We start from the raw sequence: 23,583 nt of genomic DNA, 5'->3' as shown, positions 1-23,583 counted from the left end.
CAGCTGTCTCACTAAAGAGTAAATCTGGTTAAAAACATGCACATATAAAACAAAGCACTATTTTTTCAAGCTCTTTAAAGTATGATGATGGCGTCTTAATAGGGATTGCATTAAATCTGTAGATTGCTTTGGGTAGTACAGGCATTTTAACAGTGTTGATTCTTCCCAACCATGAGCATGGTATGTTCTTCCATTTGTTAACATCTTCAGCTATTTCTTGTCTCAGACTTTGATAGAGTTTTCTTTATAGAGATCTTTCATGCCCTTTGTTAGATAAATTCCCAGATATTTCATCTTCTTTGGCACTATTGTAAAAGGAATAGAATCCTTGACTATATTTTCAGCTTGACTATTGTTGGCATATACAAAAGCTACTGTTTGGTAAGTATTGATTTTGTATCCTGAGACGCTGCTGTATTCTGATCACTTTGAAGAGTTGTGTAGTTGAGTCCTGGGGTTTTCCAGGTATAGCATCATATCATCTGTGAAGAGTGACAGTCTGATCTCCTCTGACCCTATCTGGATACCTTCTGTGATAGCCTTCTCTTGCCTGATTGTGATGGCTGAGACTTCTGTGGTGACAGTGGGTATCCTTGCCTAGTTCCTGATCTGAGTGGAAATGTTTTCAATTTTACTCCATTCAATATGATATTGGCTATGGGTTTGCTGTAGATGGCCTCTATCGGTTTTAGAAATGAACCTTCTAAGCCTATTTCCTTGAGAGTTCTGATCGTAAAAGAGTGCTGGATATTATCAAAAGTTTTTTCTGCATCAATTGAGAGATTCATGTGGTCTTTGGTTTTTATTTTATTTAGGTGATGTGTTACATTTATGGATTTGCATATGTTGAACCAGCCTTGTAACCCTGGGATAAAACCGACCTGATCATGGTGTATAATTGTTTCGATGTGTTGCTGAATTCTGTTTGCTAAGATCTTATTGAATATTTTTGCATCAATATTCATTAATGATATTGGTCTATAGTTTTTTTTTTTTTTTGTTAGGTCTTTTCCTGGTTTGAGGATCAAGGTTTTATTTGCTTCATAGAAAGTGTTGGGGAGTCTTCCTTCTTTTTCTATGTTTTGGAAAAGGTCAGAAAAAACTTTAAATAGCAAATACACTAATCAGAAATAAAAACAGATCACGAGGTATCACACTACCAGACTTCAGGCTATACTGTAAATCTATAGTGATAAAAACAGCCTAGTACTGGCACAAAAACAGAGAGGTAGATTTATGGAACAGAATAGAGAACCAAGAGATGAACCCTGATACTTACAGTCATTTGATCTTTAACAAAACTATCAAAAACATTCAATGGGGGAAAGACTCCCTATTTAACAAATGGTGCTGGGTGAACTGGCTGGAAACCTGTAGACTGAAACTGGACCCCCATCTCTCACCATTAACAAAGACTGATTCTCACTGAATAAAAGATTTAAACTTAAGACATGAAACTATAAAAATATTAGAAGATAGTGCAGGGAAAACACTTGAAAAAATTAGCCTGGGAGAATTTTTTATGAGGAGGACCACCTGGGCAACACCAAAATTATATTACTGGGGTCTGACTGAACTAAAAAGCTTCTGCACAGTCAAGAGCACAGTCAATAAAGCAAACAGACAGCCGTTAGAATGGGAAAAGATATGTGCAGCTTATGCTTCTGACAAAGGTTTGATAACTAGAATTCACAAAGAGCTCGAACTAATCAATAAGAAAAAAACAAATAACCCCATTTCTATGTGGGCAAGAGAATTGAACAGAAACATCTCTGAAGAAGACAGGTGCACAGCTTAAAAAGACATGAAAAAACGCTCACTGTCTTTAATCTTCAGAGAAATGCAAATCAAAACCACTTTGAGACATCATCTAACTCCAGTAAGATTAGCCCGCATAACAAAATCCCAAAACTACAGATGTTGGCGTCCATGTGGAAAGAAGGGAACACTTCTATACTGCTGGTGGGAATGCAAGCTAATATGACCTTTTTGGAAAGAAGTTTGGAGAATACTCAAGAAACTAAAAGTGGAACCATTTGATTTTGCAATCCCCCCACACTAGGTATTTACCCAGATGATCAAAAATCATTTTACAACAAAGACATTTGCACCAGAATGTTTACTGCAGCCAATTCAGAAATGCCAAGTTGTGGAAGCAGTCCAAGTGTCCATCGACCCATGAATGGATTAACAAATTGTGGTGTATGCACACTATGGAATACTATGCAGCCATAAAAAAGATGGAGATTTCACATCTTTTGTGTTTACCTGGATGGAGCTGGAACATATTTTCTTAGTAAAGTATCTCAAGAATGGAAAAAAAAGTATCCAATGTATTCAATACTACTATGAAATCAGTATATGATCACCTACACATTCATAGGAATGGTAAAACGTTAACTATAGTCCAGAAAAAAGGAGGGTAGAGGAAAGAAATGGGAGGGGGTTTCTGGAGGAGGGAAGGTTTTTTGATGGGGGATCCAACCTAATGTCCATAATGCAGTGGTACACTTCCATATATTAAGAATAGAGTCTGAACAGTATTTTTTTTTTCTGAGATAGAGTCTATGTTGCCCTCAGTAGAGTGCTGTGGCGTCACAGCTCACAGCAACCTTAAACTCTTGGGCGTAAGCAATTCTCTTGCCTCAGCCTCCCAAGTAGCTGGGACTACAGGCGCCCACCACAAAGGCCGGCTATTTTTTTGTTGCAGTTGTCATTGTTGTTTAGCCAGCCTCAGTGTGTGTGGCTGGTGCCATAACCACTGTGCTAAAGGTGCTGAGTCAAGTATGAATGTTTTTGCCACAACAAATAAGTAAGCAAAGAGATGGTTATGTTAATCAGTCAGATGTAAGCATTCTACATGGTATATCAAATCAGCACACTATACCCCGTCAATGCATTAATGTACACAGTTATGACTTAATAAAGAATTTAAAATAAATAAATAAATATTGGAGTAGTTTCCCTTTTCAAATTTGAGGTCTAATAAATCTTTTGTTGTTGGTCGTGAAAAAAAATGCACATATTATATAGCAAGGACGTATTTAATATACACTGAATGCCATCACATTAGAGTCAGGTACAAACATTCAGATCACAGGATGCCTGAGAGTGACACATTTGCTGTCAGAAACACTAGGTGATGTCACTGCGTGGTGAGTGGCCTGTACTAACCAATGACATGAAAAACATTTAGAAGAAAAATGGGAGACGTGGAGCTGGCCCTTGGGCTTGCTGAGGGAAGGCCCTGCTTCATGAGCTGGTGCTCTGCCCTCAGCAACAGCAGCCAAAAAGAACAAGAAACACTTCAGCGAGGAAAGGTCGAAGGTTCTGGCATCTGAAACTACATATTTTAAATTATGCATGTTTTCTTGGGGGAAGTGAATGAACAAGATGGTTATAAGCACAATTGTGGCCAAGTCCACTTCAGGAGGCCCAGAAATTTATGGCACTTTAGCAGTGAGGTGAGTGGAGAGAAAAATGTTGATCTGGGCATCCAACTACTCCTGGTGGTGACGCTGTCTCAACAAGCAGCACACGCCGGAAACCCCTCGAGGCTTGTGGGCCCCATAAGTGTGCAAGTATGTGTGTGTGCACCCCTTGAGCTGGGAAAAAACAAAACCCAAGAAATTTCATTCCTATGTCAACATCAGACACATACAATGCCAGGAGCTGACTCTGGGAACCCCTGAAGCAGCTGGTGACATATGAGGGCCCCAGGATGGGGCAGCTCCTATCTGGGCCCAGCTTCTCTCTCCCCAGAGGCTGCGGGAACTGGTGCACCATAGCCTCTCACGCACGAGGTGTCAGCATTTGTCATCAAAGGAAGACACTCTGGAGCAGGGAACCTCAAGATTACCACCCCAACAACAACAGTTCCCCACACCAAACAGCAAGTGAGGGGCACATGTGCCCCATTTTTCATACTGTCTGTTGGGATACGAATCCAGGAAGGGTCTCCGGAGCCTCTGTTACTCTCAGGTTTCCCCTCCATCTCTTTTCCTTGGCACTGATTTGCCAAAGAACCTGAAGCAGTGTCTCAGCCCCTGGGCCCTGCTGCCAGCCCTGCACCTCCAGGCTTGGGTCTCGATCAGGAAGCAGGCATCTGCTCAGCTCCTCCTGTAACAGCAACACGCACGGGCCCTAAGTCCGGGGCCCATGAATTCATCATGGGTTGAAGGTAGCATACATGTGAGTCCTGTAATGTATCAATATATCATTTACTTTGGGCATCTTTTCCCAGAGATCAGATTACTGAAGAAGAAAAATCTGGCATTTCCAAATGCAGTGAGTCCCCATCATTGTAATCCCTTCATTCACAGACTATTTTTAGACAGTATACCTGGGGTTCTGAAGTAGCTACTATTCTAATATATTCTAATACAGTTGCCTTAGCTCAGCAGTTCTCAACCTGTGGGTCGCAACCCACAGGAACTGTATTAAAGGGCTGAGGCATTAGGAAGGTTGAGAACCACTGCCTTAGCTGGTTGTCTCCTTTTAGCCTGGTGATAGTATCCAGGTTCTGAGACTCCGACCTTCAGCCACACTGTGAGACTCTGCTTCTCACCACTGTTTGGAGAGAAGCTGGAAGGCTCACGTGCACAAAGCTCCCTGCAGTGTGACAGGCTGGCTGCTGAGAAATGCACAGCAGCTGCTGAAATACTAAATATACCACTGCACTTCTGGATTTAGTTAAAAATAATTTTAAAAATAACTGACACCCAGGTTTGAACTGTTTTTCCCCCCTTTTTGAATTATGTTTATAAAACATTTTATTATTATTATTTTTTTTTGTAGAGACAGAGTCTCACTTTATGGCCCTCGGTAGAGTGCCATGGCCTCACACAGCTCACAGCAACCTCCAACTCCTGGGCTTAAGCGATTCTCCTGCCTCAGCCTCCCGAGTAGCTGGGACTACAGGCGCCCACCACAACGCCCGGCTATTTTTTGGTTGCAGTTTGGCCGGGGCCGGGCTTGAACCCACCACCCTTGGTATATGGAGCCGGCACCTTACCGACTGAGCCACAGGCGCCGCCTGATAAAACATTTTATTTAGGTGCCCAGGCAAGTCTTTTATTCAGTTGCGTAATCGGAGGCAGGGAGAACAAAACGAATTATTGTCTCTGTCCATTTTCTGCTGTGACAGCTAAACCCTGAGACTATAAAATTCATGAAGAACAGAAATGTTTTCCTACAGTTCTGGGAAGTCCAGGTGGAGGGGCCAGACCCGCTGAGGGCCTCTGGCTGGTCCCTTTGCAGAGGCTGAGGGCACAGGGCACCACACAGCCAGGGGTTCCCTGAGAGCCAAACTGGCTGCTGTAACTGCCCCGTCTCGTGCCAACCACCCAGTCCATGGGAACCCATTAATCCACAAATGGACAACTCATGCCCCTGGCATGACTCTTCAAGGCCTTCATCTTAATACCATTATGTTGGGGATTAAGTTTCAACAGGAGTTTCGGGGCAGGGGGTAGGAGGGTAGGGCAATCAAACCACAGCAAGAATGGAGAATAGTTTCTGAAAGCTGACCAACTTTAAAAGACTCTGATTTGATCACCTACATTTAGGTCCACGATGCACTGAGTTAATCTGAGTGCGGTGTGAGGCCAACACTGAAGGTCATTTTTTTTGTGCATGGAGATCCAATTGCTCAGTAGCGCTTGTTGGAAAGACCATTCTTATCTCACAGGATTATTGTTACTGTGGCACGGTTGCTGAAAACCAACTGACTACAAATATTAGGACTTACTCATGGCTTCTTACTTCTATCCCACCAATAAAGGCATCTGTTCTTATACCAGGACCACCCTCTCTTGATTGCTGGAGCTTTCCATTAAGTTCAGAAATTAGGAAGAGTAATTTTTCTGTTTTTTCATTTTCAAGATTGTTTTAGCTATATTGGGTCCCCAGTATCTCCATATGAATTTCAGGATCAGCTCGCCAGTTGGTGCAAAGGTGTCCCGTAGAGTCTATAGACCAATCTGAGGAGTGTCACTGCCATCTTAACACTATGAAGTGTTTCTTGCTGTAAATGAAATTGTTTTATTAATCCTATTTCTGAGAGTTCTTTGCCAGTGTACAGAAATAAAATTCATTCTGACTCATATTTACTGACCTTGCATCCTCCAACCTTACTAAACTCTTTCACTAACAGATTTTTAGGTGACTCCTAAGGATTTCCTACACACAAGACCACATCACACGTGGACAGCTTCCTCTCTTTTACTAGACTGCTTGTTCTTGCCTAAAGGCCTCGAACTTTGAATGTTCACAGAGACATTATTCATAAACATAGGCAAAAACATAAACAACCCAAAGGTCCATCAACTCATGAGTGGGAAGATAGAATGTGGTCTATCCATACGAGGAAATCTCATCTGACAATACAAAAAAAGCAAGCAATGACTCGTGCGATGGTCTGAGTGACCCTGGGCTCCACCCAGACCCGAGGGTACACTTGCCTGATAGCTCATAAGCACAGAGTCCATGGCAGGTAAGTCCCCAGACACAGGGGAGTGATAGGGTGGGGGATGAAGAGGTGACCAGAGTGTTTTAAACTGAGACTAGGGTGAGGTTATGTGATAGCTCTGCAAAGTACTAAGAGTGCTACATCCTGACAGCTTGTCCTCTGCTGCGGATATGTGACAGTAACTCGCATCCTCAAACATGCCTGTTGCTTGCTGAGCGGGTTACTGGATGTGCTTGGCCTTACTGCACATCTTCTGCACCGTTAGAGCAAGCAATGTTAGCAGACAACAGTCATTCTATCCACAGTTCACAGACGTGCAGCTTACCTACAGCAGTCACACTTCTTGTGAAGACGGCAGTTAAAGTAATAACCAGGCATGAGAAATGGTTATATCAAAACACTAATTAGTTAGATCTTAGAAGGAAGAATTGGAAACAAAACGTCTCAAGGAATGATAAAACTGATTAACCAAACTTTAAAACATGCTTTTGTTTAAAAAAAATTTTGACATTACTTAAAACTTTGGCATTTGCTGTAAGTCAGGCTTGCTCAGACACCCATGATCCCCAACACTCATGCACCTGCTTGACCACCACGCGTCAGGCGTCGAAGCTGGTCTAAACATCCTCAAATGTGAAGGATAGGGTTCATATCCAAGGACGCTCAGTAGTAAGCAACTGTCCCAGGAAGGCTATTCACGTTTATTATCACCAAATGCTGCAGTTATTATCATGCAGAAGAGAATACAGACCTAAGACCCTCTGATGGCATGCCAGTGTGCAGCACATGGGTTGGAAATCACTGGTCTAGAGGATGTGGGAAACACTTCTGAGTCTCACTGTGAGATCTGCAGTCCTCAGGTCACCAACCACCATGCCTGTCTTGCTCTGCTGCCCCACAGACCAGAAGCCAGGCCTCTCCTTCACAATAAGGCCTGTTGCACGAAACTCACGTGTGATCCAACCTGGCACAATGTGGCATTTTGGGTAGTGGATGCTATAATGAAAACGTGAGTCTTAAAACACCTGTTGTTTTAGCAATGGGTTTGTTCTAAAGACTCCTAACACAGGAATTAATGTGTTTCTCTAATAGACTGCACCCGGAGTTAGGTTTTAAAATTTGTGAGTTCTCTGCAGCATTGTTCTTTAAACAGTGGCACTGCCAAATACAACCAGCGAGAAGATTAAAGTTCCCGCAGTAGATTAAGCACAAATCATCTGTCCTCCTGTTTCAGCATCGTTGGCTCGTCTGTCACATGACGCTGAGCACTGCTGGTCAGTGTCGATGAGCTCGCATCCATGCAGCTAACAGATGTCTGCTCCTGTCGAATGAATCACTTTATGTTTCACGCACTGGTGGTCGCAGATGTGTCACTATAGCAACATCATTAATTTCAGATCTTACCGGAAACATGCACTCCAATCAAACCTAATTACACCATACTGCTTTCTTGTCCACAAGAAGGAAAGTATAATGCAATCACTGGATGCTTCATTTTCTGTCCCACTGCAGCAAATGATCGCACCACTGAGATGGACGCTTCTGTCAAAAAGCTTATAGATGCAGCACGCACCCTGTCTGCAATCACATGACGGACCCTTCCAACTCTGTCAGCAATGGCATATTCTTAATCATTTCGGCTGAAATACAGAGCACTTAGAGATGTTTTCAAACTGCCTTTGCCTCCTACACTCCCCCTGAATCCTCACGCTAGCAAGGACCCACCCTCTGTGAGAGCCTCTACTGCGACTGAGGCCACCAAGGAAGTAGGAGCCTGAGCGACAGCCTCTTTCTGCCTCCCTGGGTAGAGTGCCGTGGCATCACTGCTCACAGCAACCTCAAACTCCCCGGGTTCCAGTGATCCTCCTGCCTTAGCCTCCTGAGTAGCTGGGACTACAGGCAGCACATCACACCCCAGCTAGTTTTTCTATCTTTAGTAGAGATCAGGGTCTCACTTTTGCTAAGGCCAGTCTTGAACTCCTGAGCTCAAGCAATCCACCTGTCTCAACCTCCCTCCAGACTGCTGGGATTACAGGCATGAGCCACCGCGCCTGGCCAGCAACTTCTGATTTACAGACTGAGGGGTGACTGATATGACTGAACTAAGGGCTGTAAGATAGAGAGAACCTAATTATTTAAGTTCCTGGGCTCAAACAACCATGTAGCAGTGAGCAGGTGCACAGGCTGTGCCAAGGAGTGTAAGGCCACACAGGGTGCAGGTACAAGGCCAGCTGTTTCACCCTGACATGATTTGCACATCTGTGTTCACCAGATTGCATGTCCTAGAGCTGAGGGTTAAACCAACACAACACTTTAAAGGCTGACAAGACGTTTATTTTGCTCAGACGGTTAAAGGACTTGTCTACAATCACACACGGCAGGAAGGCAGGACACAGCTCAGGTCTGTCTAACTCCTAAGCCTATTTCCTTTCCACATGACCACGTGAAACATGTCTGACCCTCCAGACTCACCTCAGAGAAGTTGTGGTTTGGTTCCAGACCCCTGCAATGAAGCTAAAGGCAAAATAAAGCCAACCATGAGAATTTTTTGGTTCTTGAGTGTTTTGGGTTATAGCTGTGTCCCCGGTTATGCTAAACAACACCGTAGTCCATTTAGTGTTCAGCAGCATTGTCTAAAAAAACAACATATATACTTAATTAAAAATTACTTTATTGCTAAAAAAATGCTGGTGATCATCTGGGCCTCCCCTTGAGTCCTAATCTTGCTGCTGGTGGAGGGTCTTCCTCGGTGTCCATGGTGCTGACTGACCAGGATGGTGGGGGGGGTGGGTGGTTTTCAAATAAGACAATAGAGAAGTTTGCTGCATCGATGACTCTTTAACAAAAGATTTATCTGTAGCACAAGATGCTGTTTACAGCTTTTTACTCACAGTAGAACTTTCAGAAGTGGAGTCGATCCTCTCAAACCTGCTGCTGCTCTGTCAGCTAAGTTTATGGAACATTCTAGTCTTTTGCTGTCATTTCAACAACGTTCACAGCATCTTTGCCAGGAGGAGATTCAATATTGAGAAACCACTGTCTTTGCTCATCCTTAAGAAGCACCTCCTCATTGTTCAGATTTCATCCTGAGATCGTGGCAATTCAGTCCCATCTAGTTCTCCTACTGTTCCCCCCACACCTGCAGAGACTTCCTGCACTGAGGTCTTGAACCTCTCAGTCATCCATTGGGGGTGGAATGTTTCCTAAACTCCTGTTAATGTTGGCAGTAACATTAACAGGAGTTTGGGAAACATTCCACCCCCAATGGATGGCTGAGAGGTTCAAGTGTTCTAGATGGCATGTAGAATGGTAAATCCTTTCTATAAGGGTTTAAGTTTACTTTGCCCAAGTCCATCAGAGGAATCACTGATTATGGCAGCTATAGCCTTACAAAATGTATTACTTAAATTATAATATAATATAAGTTTTGAAAGTCAGAATTACTCTCTGATTTGTGGGTTATGGAATGGGCATTGTGTTAGAGGCATTAGAACAAGATGGATCTCTTCATATGCCCCCATCGGAGCACTCGGGTGAGCAGATGCGTTGTCAATGAACAGTGATATTTTGTAAAGACACTTTTTTCTTAGCAGTAGGTCTGAACAGTGGGCTTAAAATATTCAATAAACCACGCTGTGTACAGCTGTGCCACCATCCAGGCTTTGCTGTTCCATTTCCAGAGCACAGGTGAGTAGATGTGACATCACTCATAAGGGTCCTGGGACCTTCAGGAAGGTCAATAGCAGCGGCTGCAATGTAGAGTCACAGCTGCATCAGTCCTGACAAGAGAGGCAGCCTGCCTGGGAAGCTCTGGAGCCAGGCACTGACTTCTCTGCAGCCAGGACAGTCCTGGTGGCGTCTCCCCCAGTAGGAGACTGTTTCCCTGCACCCCCTTTTCAGTGATTTCGGCTGGATCTTCCTGATAACTTCCTGCATCTTCTCCATTAGCACCGGCTGCTTCACCCTGATCTCCACATCACAGAGATGCTTGTTCCTAAAAACCTCATGAACCACGCTCTGTGAAAATTCTAAATCAGGGACCTCCGTGTCCCTTCCACCGCTCAGTTTTAAGTAGCTGGGCTGTTCTGGACAGGAAGTTTGTGCCTCAGTCTGTTCTCCACTTACATATCAGAAAGCTGCTTTTTGAGTTTAACTTGTGACTCTGATTTCTTAATCCTTGTAGTCATCAGATAATTTCCTTGGTTAATGGTTATACCTGCAAATATTTGTTTCTGGCTTTATATTTTATTTTTCTTTTTTGTCTTTCTAAAACAGAGCTTGCATAACAAATGTTAAAATAACAGTGCTGTCAGCCAACTGCTCTTCTTCTCAACTACAGTAAGGACAAGTAAGGACCTTTCTAATATTTAATTATTAAAAAATATTTAATTATTTTGCTTGAGACATATTTTCTTTATCATGTATGTAAATATTCTTTTCTTTCTTATTTACTAAGAATTAACTCGGAATTTAAACCATCTATCAATAAATCAGGTAAAATTTTCACCCTGAGATATGGCTTTCATTATACTACTACATTCAATTTGTCTTTTGTAAAAAAATGTTATGAACTAATATGAGAGTTCTACTAAAAAATAAGAAAAATATGAAATAAGGACATACAGAATTGTGGGCATAGACCTTTAGGGCCAGATAAGCAGTTTGCAGTAAAGCTCTTTACAAGAACGTGACCACTAAATACCAAACGCACATGCCTGTCACTCTCTCCTAACACCTCACAGAGATCATTCTACAATAAACACACAATTTTTGCTCTTAAGAAGCCATGAGAGAGGTGCTATAAAGGCAGTTAAAAAAACTGTAAGACTACAGAAAATTAAAAATACACAAAAATATCACTTGGAGCTCTAAGAATTTAACATTGTGATAAATCTTATATACTGTGAATACTAGAACATAAAGTTGTAAGAAATCTTCAGGAGCAGAGTCTGAAAAGCTCTAAATATGAATTCAATATTCTAACACACACATATCTACATACCCACAAGCATATATGTACAAACATGCCACAATCATGTCTGATCCAATAATTACTCGGTCCCTTCAAAGGTGAACACAGTACCTGTTTTATCTGTCAGTAAATACACCAGGCGCCCCAGCTCCTCTGGTATTGTGCTGGTCCGGACAACTGTGCCAGGGATATTCTCATCTCTCATTATCATCCATCCATAGGCTGCTTTGCCCATGTCCAAGTTCACACGCAAACTGCCAAATAAAACCCACCGCAGTCATTAGTATGATCCGGACCCACACAGTGAGTCCACATTCACGTACTATCACATTCCATGTAAATGAATCTAGTTATAAACATTGATTTTATGTGGAAAAGATAGTATTGGAGTTAAGACTTTGAAATCAATGAATTTGATAACATTTAAGTCAACAAACATTTTTACACCCCAGATAATGTTTGCAGGTGTCAAAAGAGATAGATCACATTCTGTCCTCAACACAGCGCGCCATGCTGGATGGAACAGAAAAGCAGGCCGTGGCATCTTCCGTATTTACCTGGAAAGAGCTGAGGCACACTCACCCTAGTGAAGTATCTCAATGATGGAGAAACAAGCATCCCATGTGCTAAGTTCTAAATTGAAACTAGTAGATCAACAACTACAGCCCCACATGAGAGGGAAACACGAAACTCAAGATGGGGAGGTAGGCAGGGGGCTTGGTAAGCTCCCAGCTGACGAGCATAGTATGTGGCACATCTCCTGGGTGAATGACTCAACTGGAACTTGGACTTTACCTAACAAACTCAAACAGCGTACCCTGATCCTAAGTACCCTCATATTACTCTGGAATAAAAACCATTAAGTCTGCATCCTGAATATCGAAATCCTCTTCCCTAAGCTGTTCCCAGACCATTTCTGGCTGTCAGACGCAAGCCCCACCTGAACTCACCTGGCTGCTGAGAGGCGGACAGATCCAAACAAACAGATGCGAACACAGCGGAAATCAGGGAGATGAGGGACGACGAGAGCAGAGTGAGACTGGGAGAGTCTTTTATTGCTGTTCTCAGACAAATGAGTGAAGATATTTCATTCATGAAACAGGTATTAAGAGAGGTGAAGAGAGAACAAGAAAAAATTCAAGAAACTTAATGACAGCTGAACTGAAAACATCAAATAAGGGTTGGAGAGTAGTAGTAAAGAATTTCTCAGGAAGGAGAATAAAAGGGAAATAGAATGGAAAAGAACAGTACAGAAAGAGTAATTGCTTTAAAGAATTAATCTTGAAGGTTTTATACCTGATTAACTGGTGTTTGAAAAGAGGAACTGTAGGGCTGGGCCTGGTGATTACACCTGTAATCTCAGTACTCTGGGAAGCTGAGGCAGGTGGATCCCTGAGCTCAGGAGTTCGAGACCAGGATGAGCCAGAGTGAGACCCCGTCTCTAAAACCAGCTGGGCGCTGTGGGGGGCGCCTGTAGTCCCAGCTACTCAGGAGGCTCAGGCAAGGGGATCATTTAAGCCCAAGAGTTTGAGGTTGCTGTGAGCTATGACACCATGACACTCTACCCAAAATGACAGAGTGAGAATCTGTCTCAAAAAAAAGGAATTGACCTCTACTAGGTATATACCCAGATGATCAAAAATTATTTTACAACAAAGACATCTGCACCAGAATGTTTATTGCAGCCCAATTCATAATAGCCAAGACATGGAAACAGCCCAAGTGCCCATCAACCTATGAATGGATTAACAAATTGTGGTATATGTACACCATGGAATACTATGCAGCCATAAACAAAGATGGAGACGTCACATCTTTTATGTTTACCTGGATGGAGCTGGACCATATTCTTTTTAGTAAAGTATCTCAAGAATGGAAAAAAAAGGTATCCAATGTACTCAATACTACTATGAAATCAATATATAATCACCTACACACTCATATGAATGACAAAACATAACTATAGTCCAGAATGTAGAAGGGAAGAGGAAAGAGAGGGGAGCGGAGGGGGGAAATGGGAGGAGGGGGGGTATTTGGGGGGACCTCACCTAATGTGCATGATGCAATGGTACATTTCAAAACTATTAAGAAAAGAGTATAATTGTGATGGATGTGTTACTTAGTTCAATGTAAGCATTTCACATCGTATATCGAAGCAATAACCTGAACCCTGCAAATGCACCAATGTATAAAGTTTTGATTTAATAAAAAATAATAATAATGAAAAAAAAAGAGAAATTGAGAAAAAGGATGGGAGGAAGTGGCATAATAGTAATAATATTCATCCTCTCCTTCCCCACCTCCTCTCTTCTTCAAGGAAGCCTCTCAGAATTCCCGTGTCTGAGTCCAGCACAGGATGGAGTGGAAGGGACTCAGACCTAGATGTACACTAGCCTGGAACTCCAGTCAGGTGGGGTCAGGAGAACACGCGGAGAGCATGACTGTCACATTGTCCTGCACAGCAGTCACTGGCTGCAGGTGACTGACTGACTGTTCAGCACTTGAGATGTGGCCGGTCTAAATTGGAGGTGCTGTTAGTGTAAAACAGACACTAGGTTTTCAGGCACAAAAAATGTAAAATTATCTCATTAAAACTTTTGTATTGATCTCATGTTGAAATGATAATATTTTTTGACATGGGCTAAATAAAACTTGTTATTATTAAAAAAAATTTTTTTTTGAGTCAAGAGTCTCACTATGTTGCCCTGGGTAGAGTGCTGTGGTGTCACAGCTCATAGCAACCTCAAACTCCTGGGCTTAAGAGATTCTCTTGCCTCAGCCTCCCAAGTAGCTGGGATTACAGGCTCCCGCCAGAACGCCCAGCTATTTATTTGTTGCAGTTGTCATTGTTGTTCAGCAGGACCAGGCTGGGTTTGAACCCGCCAGCGCCATAACCACTGTGCTACAGAGAACAGATAGAATGTGCTTAATCCATGGAGTGAAACCGTCAACTCCTTTTGACCTACCAAACCGGCAATTCACATGCTTCAACCTGTTAATAAGTGCACACTTGAATAGAACAATATCTAGGAATCACAATCAGTGAAGAAGGTCTAAAGGTAAGTTGAAGAAAATTAAATAATTATAATTTATCTGTTCATGAATCTCACATCTTAAAAGATTACATGAACTACCTAGTCAGAAAAAGAATCTCTGACCATTACATAGCCTTTTTTTTTCATTATATGGACTTTTTAAACCAGCCCCTCACCCATCGTGTAGCTACTTACAATTCTGCTGTGACGGTGAACCTGTCAGAGACAGCACCCTGTCTCGAGGGTGATGCTGCAGGCAGGATGCAGCTGTGGTCCCCAGCCCAGGAGCATGGCAGCACCTGGTCAGGAGGGCTGGCTGGTCACTACTGGCTCTGAAACCAGAGACATCATACTCCCAAGTTGCCTACAGGGCTTCCGGTTAGCCACTGGGTGAGCACGGAGACCTCCCTCACCAGCTGGGCGGAAGAGGGGCTGACCTCCTGTGGCTGGAGAGGCCCTGGGACATTGGGGACAGTCCTGAAAATGGTTACTTAACAGCAGTACTGTGCTGGCGGGCTGAGAAGGGAAAGAAGAGATGTTTACACAGAATCTTCTTTGACTTGGGCTTTAGAGAAAGATTCTTTTTCTTTCTCTCTCTCTCTTTTTTTTTTAGACAGTCTCACTTTGTCCCCCTGGTAGAGTGCCATGGGATCATAGCTTACAGCAACCTCAAATTCCTGGACTCAAGCGATCCTCCTGCCTCAGCCTCTGGAGTAGCTGGGACTACAGGCACCTGTCATCACTTCCAGCTAGTTTTTCTATTTTTAGTGGAGATGGGGTCTCGTTCTTGCTCAGGCTGGTCTCAAACTGCTGAGCTCAGGGTGCTGGGATAACAGGCATGGGTCACCATACTTGGCCAGAAAAATTCTTTATGAATCAGAAAAATGAAGTCACGGGCCACTTAGCTAAAATCAGGTAAAAAAGCTGGAGGGACAGAGGTAGGCAAGGTAGCCAGTGAGTGCCAGAGCACAGCATGGGACAGCGGGTCCAGAGGAGGGATGGAGGAGAGGGCCAGTGAGTGCCAGAGCACAGCATGGGACAGCAGGTCAGGAGGAGGGCTGGAGGAGAGGGCCAGAGAGTGCCAGAGCACAGCATGGGACAGCGGGTCAGGAGGAGGGCTAGACATCCCGGTGAGCCCTCATGGCTCTCTTTCTGCAGCTAAGAGTTCTGCACTAGGAGAAATACGACCTTTTGTCTGTATTGTGCTCTTTCATATTTTGCTTGAATTATTTTGGAAAATGTCAGCCTATCTTGGGCACTGAATCAAACAAATTTCTACCCTTAGCTGGGCGGGAGTGTCTGGAATCCATGGTTTGCCAGGAGGTTGTGAAGGCCAAGGAGTGTCTCCAGGGAGCTGCCCTCCTCACACTGTGAATGATTTATGTTGTAACGAAAGAATTTCTGTTATCATAGAGTTGTACGAAGTTATTATTTCATGGAATATTATACTAATATTATACTATAATCACTACTGATATATTTTAGGCTGAATATAATACTCTCTAAAGATTGTATAAAGCAGCAGCTACCCGTGAAAAAGAGGGGCGAGGCCATGTTCAGGGTGATGGCAGTGAGCACAGCAGCTGCAGAGGGCGAGCTCCTCGGCCCAGGGACACCTGTGGCACAGGGCACGGAAGCGGCTCTGCAGGGAGCAGCAGGTAGACACCTGGCAGGCACAGTGACGTCTGCAGAGTCCAAATGTCAACATGGCCGTCTGCTTGTTAATGTTAAATATCTGTTCAAACATCAACACTAAGTTGGCAAAGTAATTACCATGACTACATTTCATTTATTTTTTGGTAAAATTCGTAGTTTTATACAACTTTATATGCTCTGTGGCTCCCCACAGTGGACACCCAGCCTACTATTTTGAGAATAGTAGAAATAGATTATAAGATTAATAGATACCAGATATATTTTAACTTATTATATTGCTAATCTAACAACTGTAATGTTATTACTAACAGGGCTATTTCAGATAAGTGGAAAAGTTATTTGTAATTTGAGGTGGATAAATGAACCAGGAGGTAATTATGACATTTACAGTCATATAATAAGAAAGATGAAATAAGTCATCTTAAACAAATACTGTGTTCAGGAATGTTACAAATAGGAACCTATATGAATCTGCTTTAAGCTTCAGAAAGAAGGCGCAAGGGAAATCTCAGAAGGTAAGATTAGCTTACATCCTCCAAACCTACTACACCAATGTCTGAGAAGGCAACTTGACTGTGATAACTCGGAGGTACATTTCCCTAAAACACCCAGTGCAGTACGATTGGGTCCCCCAGGCGACCTCTGAGCTCTAATTTGTTACAATTAAACCTGCAGCCTGATCAGCAGCAGGTGGGCCCAGTCCCCTCAGGGAATGAATCTACCTGAAATAATTCACACACATTCCTCTGAAAGTGGACTTACGTTTAGATTCTCAACTGAGCAGAAGAAAATAGAAGTCATTTTAATCAGAAGTTTTATCAAAAATAATTAAAACTATTTCCTATAACAACTATAAGGCTAAAAGGACACAAAGGCCCTTTTCTCCAAATTTCTCCCAACACTTTCAATTCTGAGCTATCTTTACATTTTTCATGATACGCCATGCTAACGTAAATGAAATGGGACGGCACCAGAACATTCATTCCATCAGTGGAATCGCCCGGCACAGTCGGTGCTGAAGACAGTGTTTGGCCTCCAGGCCTGTTTGGACTGTCCCTGGGCTTCGCACTGACAGCCCCACTGCCTGTGCGATCTCCAGCCCAGACTCACCACCCACAGCAGAGAGGAGCACTCCTGCCTGCTCCCTTCCTGTGCCAAGTGAAATAAAAACACACACGTGTCTTGGCGGGAGGGACGTCCCCATCACACAGCTGGCACAGGCACCGGGCCTCCTTCCCTCGTCTGAGTCCAGCTGTGAACCCTGCAGCCTCCTCAGCTCTGCTGCCTGCTCCACGGGAGGGAGCACGATGAGCACATCTCAAGGTTTGAAGTCAGGCTTGCTTCAGTGCCGAATTTTCAGACTTACTAATTCACGATCTTAGACTAACGACAGATTTGATCTTTCTGAGCCAGGACAGCAACACCTGTAGAAGGCTGTGTAACGGCAGGGCCACTGTGGGGATCACAACAGCCCTAACAGGAGGTGACTGAGTGACACTGGGATGGGTAGCAGTGGGAGGGAGTGGCTGCAGCACCAAACAGCCCAAGGTTTCACAGAAAACAGACCCTGAACCTCAGCAGAAAGGACAGGCACTCAAGGAGAGCTGGTTGTGGGCAAGGCGCAGGTGACGAAAGTCTGTTAGGTGAATCGCGTACGCATGCGTAGTACGTGCAGCCTCCGGGCCGACGGCACAGGAATCTAGTAAGGTATAAAGAGCAGTTCAATTGGTGTCAGCAAAATTCTAAATCACATTCTGAAGTTTCTGGGTGGATGTGGGGGGACTGGGGATTTGATTTAGGAAAAGTAAATTGAGCAGCAGTTTTCCAGATGGGCAATCCCAGGAAAGGGGGACAGCAGGTGAGTCAGAAGACATGTGGGGCACAGGGGACGTGGGTCCTTGGCACCAGGGACTGTGAACAGTTGCGCCTTCTGCTCAGACTCACATCGACCCTCAGCATCAAACAGGACTTGGGGACTTCCTGGCATTCAGGCTGTCGCTGCTGCTTTCCTCATACACTGGAACTTATAAGACACATGGAACTTTCTTCTCAATGGTCCACCTGAGCAAGGGGCAAAAATAAAAACCCAGAACCACCAAAAGGCTGGGAGCTGCACGTTTTTTTTTCTCTCTTTTTTTTTTTTTTTTATTGTTGGGGATTCATTGAGGGTACAATAAGCCAGGTTACACTGATTGCAATTGGTAAGTAAAGTCCCTCTTGCAGTCATGTCTTGCCCCCATAAAGTGTGACACACACCAAGGCCCCACCCACCTCCCTCCCCCCCATAACCTTCATTGTCATTAATTGTCCTCATATCAAAATTGAGTACATAGGATTCATGCTTCTCCATTGTTGTGATGCTTTACTAAGAATAACGTCTTCCACGTCCATCCAGGTTAATACGAAGGATGTAAAGTCTCCATTTTTTTTTAATAGCTGAATAGTATTCCATGGTATACATATACCACAGCTTGTTAATCCATTCCTGGGTTGGTGGGCATTTAGGCTGTTTCCACATTTTGGCGATTGTAAATTGAGCTGCAAGAAACAGTCTAGTACAAGTGTCCTTATGATAAAAGGATTTCTTTCCTTCTGGGTAGATGCCCAGTAATGGGATTGCAGGATCAAATGGGAGGTCTAGCTTGAGTGCTTTGAGATTTCTCCATACTTCCTTCCAGAAAGGTTGTACTAGTTTGCAGTCCCACCAGCAGTGTAAAAGTGTTCCCTTCTCTCCACATCCACGCCAGCATCTGCAGTTTTGAGATTTTGTGATGCGGGCCATTCTCACTGGGGTTAGATGATACCTCAGGGTTGTTTTGATTTGCATTTCTCTAATATATAGAGATGATGAACATTTTTTCATGTGTTTGTTAGCCATTCATCTGTCATCTTTAGAGAAGGTTCTATTCATGTCTCTTGCCCATTGATATATGGGATTGTTGGCTTTTTTCATGTGGGTTAATTTGAGTTCTCTATAGATCCTAGTTATCAAGCTTTTGTCTGATTGAAAATATGCAAATATCCTTTCCCATTGTGTAGGTTGTCTCTTTGCTTTGGTTATTGTCTCCTTAGCTGTATAGAAGCTTTTCAGTTTAATGAAGTCCCATTTGTTTATTTTTGTTGTTGTTGCAATTGCCATGGCAGTCTTCTTCATGAAGTCTTTCCCCAGGCCAATATCTTCCAGTGTTTTTCCTATGCTTTCTTTGAGGATTTTTATTGTTTTATGCCTTAAATTTAAGTCCTTTATCCATCTTGAATCAATTTTTGTGAGTGGGGAAAGGTGTGGGTCCAGTTGCAGTCTTTTACATGTAGACATCCAGTTCTCCCAACACCATTTATTGAATAGGGAGTCTTTCCCCCAAGGTATGTTCTTGTTTGGTTTATCGAAGATTAGGTGGTTGTAAGATGTTAGTTTCATTTCTTGGTTTTCAATTCGATTCCAAGTGTCTATGTCTCTGTTTTTGTGCCAGTACCATGCTGTCTTGACCACTATGGCTTTGTAGTACAGACTAAAATCTGGTATGCTAATGCCCCCAGCTTTATTTTTCTTACTAAGAAATGCCTTAGCTACTCGGGGATTTTTCCAGTTCCATACAAAACGCAGAATCATTTTCTCCAAATCTTGAAAGTACGATGTTGGTATTTTGATAGGAATGGCATTGAATAGGTAGATTGCTTTGGGAAGTATAGACATTTTAACAATGTTGATTCTTCCCACCCATGAGCATGGTATGTTCTTCCATTTGTTAATATCCTCTGCTATTTCCTTTCTGAGGATTTCATAATTTTCTTTATAGAGGTCCTTCACCTCCTTCATTAGGTATATTACTAGGTATTTCATTTTCTTTGAAACTATGGTGAAGGGAGTTGTGTCCTTAATTAGCTTCTCATCTTGACTGTTGTTGGTGTATACAAAGGCTACTGACTTGTGGACATTGATTTTATATCCTGAAACATTACTGTATTTTTTGATGACTTCTAGGAGTCTTGTGGTTTAGTCTTTGGGATTCTGTAAGTATAAGATCATGTCGTCAGCAAAGAGGGAGAGTTTGACCTCCTCTGCTCCCATTTGGATTCCCTTTATTTCCTTGTCTTGCCTAATTGTATTGGCTAGAACTTCCAGCACTATGTTGAATAATAAAGGTGACAGAGGACAACCTTGTCTGGTTCCAGTTCTAAGAGGAAAAGCTTTCAGTATTACTCCATTCAGTAAAATATTAGCTGTGGGTTTATCATAGATAGCTTCAATCAGTTTTAGAAATGTGCCACCTATGCCTATACTCTTCAGTGTTCTAATTAGAATAGGATGCTGGATTTTATCAAATGCTTTTTCTGCATCTATTGAGAGGATCATGTGATCTTTATTTTTGCTTCTGTTAATATGGTGGATAACGTTTATCGACTTGCGCATGTTAAACCAGCCTTGCATCCCTGGGATGAAGCCTACGTGATTATGATGAATGACTTTTTTGATGATAAGCTGTAATCTATTGGTTAGGATTTTGTTGAGAATTTTTGCATCTATATTCATTGGTCTGAAATTCTTTTTGTCTGAAATTCTTTTTGTTTGGGTCGTTTCCTGGTTTTGGTATCAGGGTGATGTTTGCTTCATAGAATGTGTTGGGGAAGTTTCTTTCTCCCTCAATTTTTTGGAATAATTTCTGCAGTACAGGAATAAGCTCTTCCTTGAAGGTTTGATAGAATTGTGGTGTGAAGCCATCTGGACCAGGGCATTTTTTGGTTGGAAGATTTTTTATTGCTTCTTTGATCTCAGTGCTTGAAATTGGTCTGTTAAGGAGCTCTATTTCTTCCTGGCTAAGTCTAGGGAGAGGGTGTGATTCCAAATATTGATCCATTTCCTTCACATTGTCAAATTTCTGGGCATAGACTTTCTGGTAGTATTCAGAGATGATCTCTTGTATCTCTGTGGGATCAGTTGTTATTTCCCCTTTATCATTTCTGATTGAGGTTACTAGAGATTTTACTTTTCTATTCCTCGTTAGTCTGGCCAATGGTTTATCTATTTTATTTATTTTTTCAAAAAACCAACTCCTTGTTTCATTAATTTTTTTTTTTTGTAGAGACAGAGTCTCACTTTACTGCCCTCAGTAGAGTGCTGTGGTATCACACCGCTCACAGCAACTTCCAGCTCTTGGGCTTATGTGATTCTCTTGCCTCAGCCTCCCGAGCAGTTGGGACTACAGGCACCCGCCACAACACCTGGCTAATTTTTTTTTGTTGCAGTTTGGCCGGGGCTGGGTTTGAACCCACCACCCTCGGTATGTGGGGCCAGCACCCTGCCCACTGAGCCACAGGCACCGCCCTGTTTCATTAATTTTCTGAATGATTCTTTTGTTTTCAATTTCATTGATCTCTGATTTGATTTTGGAGATTTCTTTTCTTCTACTGAGTTTAGGCTTAGATTGTTCTTCTTTTTTCCAATTCCATAAGATGGCTTGTGAGATTGTTGATGCGCTCTCTGTTTTTCGAATGTAGGCATCTAAAGCGATGAATTTTCCTCTCAAAACTGCTTTTGCAGTATCCCACAGGTTTTGGTAGCTTGTGTCTTCATTGTTGTTATGCTCAAGGAAGTTAATGATTTCCTGTTTTATTTCTTCCTGCACCCATCTGTTATTCAACAGAAGATTGTTTAATTTCCATGCCTTTGTGTGGGGTCAAGTGTTTTTGTTAGAGTTGAGTTCCACCTTTAGTGCCTTATGGTCTGAGAAGATACAAGGTAAAATTTCAATTCTTTTGATTCTGTTGATATTTGTTTTGTGTCCCAGGATATGATCAATTTTGGAGAATGTTCCATGGGGTGATGAGAAGAATGTATATTCTTTATCTTTGGGATGGAGTGTTCTATATGCATCTATCAAGCACAGTTGTTCTAGGGTCTCATTTCAATCTCTTATATCTTTGTTTAATTTCTGTTTAGAGGATCTGTCCAACTCTGTAAGAGGAGTGTTAACGTCCCCTGTTATTATGGTATTATCAGATATCATATTGCTCAGACTGAGTAAGGTCTGTTTCAAGAATCTGGGAGCATTTAAATTGGGTGCATAAATATTTAGAATTGAAACATCTTCTTGTTGTATTTTTCCCTTGACCAATATAAAGTGACCATCTTTGTCTTTTTTGACTTTAGTTGCTTTAAATCCACATGAATCTGAAAATAAGATTGCAACTCCTCTTTTCTTCTGAATTCCATTTGTCTGAAAAATTGTCTTCTAACCCTTGATTTGGAGCTTTAATTTGTCTTTTGAAGCCAGGTGTGTTTCTTTTCTTTTCTTTTTTTTTTTTGTAGAGACAGAGTCTCACTGAACCGCCCTCAGGTAGAGTGCCGTGGCGTCACACGGCTTACAGCAACCTCTAACTCTTGGGCCTACGCGATTCTCTTGTCTTAGCCTCCCCAGCAGCTGGGACTACAGGCGCCTGCCACAACGCCCAGCTATTTTTTTGTTGCAGTTTTGGCTGGGGCTGGTTTTGAACCTGCCACCCTCGGCATATGGGGCCGGTGCCCTACTCACTGAGCCACAGGCACCGCCCCAGGTGTGTTTCTTGTAGACAGCAAATGGATGGCTTCTGTTTTTTAATCCAGTCTGCCAATCTATGTCTCTTCAGTGGGGAATTCAAGCCATTAACATTTATTGAGATAATTGTAAGTGTGGTAGTATTCTATTCATCTTATTTTGTGAGAGTCCATTGCTTAGTTTTATCTTTTCCATCATTGTGGAGGTTAGGTTCTGTCCTTTAATTTCTGAGTTCTTACTTTGCTGCTGATCCATTGTGGTGGTCAGTGTGCAGAACAGGTTGAAGTATTTCCTGTAGAGCTGGTCTTGTTGTGGCGAATTTCCTCCATATTTGTATATCTGTAAATGTTTTGATTTCTCCATCAATTTTTAAGCTAGCTTAGCAGGGTACAGAGTTCTGGGCTGGAAATGGTTCTGTTTAAGTAGATTAAAGGTAGATGACCATTGTCTTCTTGCTTGGAAAGTTTCATTAGAGAAGTCTGCGGTCACTCTGATGGATTTGCCCCTGTAGGTCAACTGGCGCTTACTCCTGGCAGCTTGCAGAATCTTTTCTTTTGTCTTGACTTTGGACAGGTTCATCACAATGTGTCTTGGAGAAGCTCGGTTAGAGTTGAGGCGACCTGGGGTCCGATATCCCTCAGAGAGCAGTGTGTCAGAATCTTTGGTGATATTTGGGCAATTTTCTTTTATAATATTCTCTAGTATGGCTTCCATTCCTCTGGGGCATTCTTCTTCCCCTTCTGGGATTCCTATAACTCGTATGTTGGAACGCTTCATAAAGTCCCATAATTCTGACAGTGAACGTTCTGCTTTCTCTCTCTTCTTTTCTGCCTCCTTTACTATCTGAGTTATCTCAAGAACTTTGTCTTCTACCTCTGAAATTCTTTCTTCTGCATGGTCTAACCTGTTGCTGATACT

General features: G+C 42.6%; 1 protein-coding gene across 7 annotated transcripts in view; it reads right to left on the bottom strand.

The window, feature by feature from the left end:
• The window catches only part of ATP9B (ATPase phospholipid transporting 9B (putative)), a 267,517-nt gene that overhangs the window by 66,729 nt on the left and 177,205 nt on the right, over positions 1-23,583 (bottom strand). For all 7 annotated transcript variants that reach the window (XM_053571330.1, XM_053571333.1, XM_053571334.1 and 4 more), the window contains one exon: positions 11,553-11,695. In XM_053571330.1, the coding sequence (XP_053427305.1) occupies positions 11,553-11,695 (143 nt within the window). The remainder of the gene's footprint in view (positions 1-11,552; positions 11,696-23,583) is intronic.

The sequence above is a fragment of the Nycticebus coucang genome, chromosome 19, assembly GCF_027406575.1.
Source record: "Nycticebus coucang isolate mNycCou1 chromosome 19, mNycCou1.pri, whole genome shotgun sequence".
NCBI classification, from domain to species: domain Eukaryota; kingdom Metazoa; phylum Chordata; class Mammalia; order Primates; family Lorisidae; genus Nycticebus; species Nycticebus coucang.
Note: the sequence above shows the minus strand (reverse complement) of the source record. Positions and strands in the feature narration are given on the sequence as shown.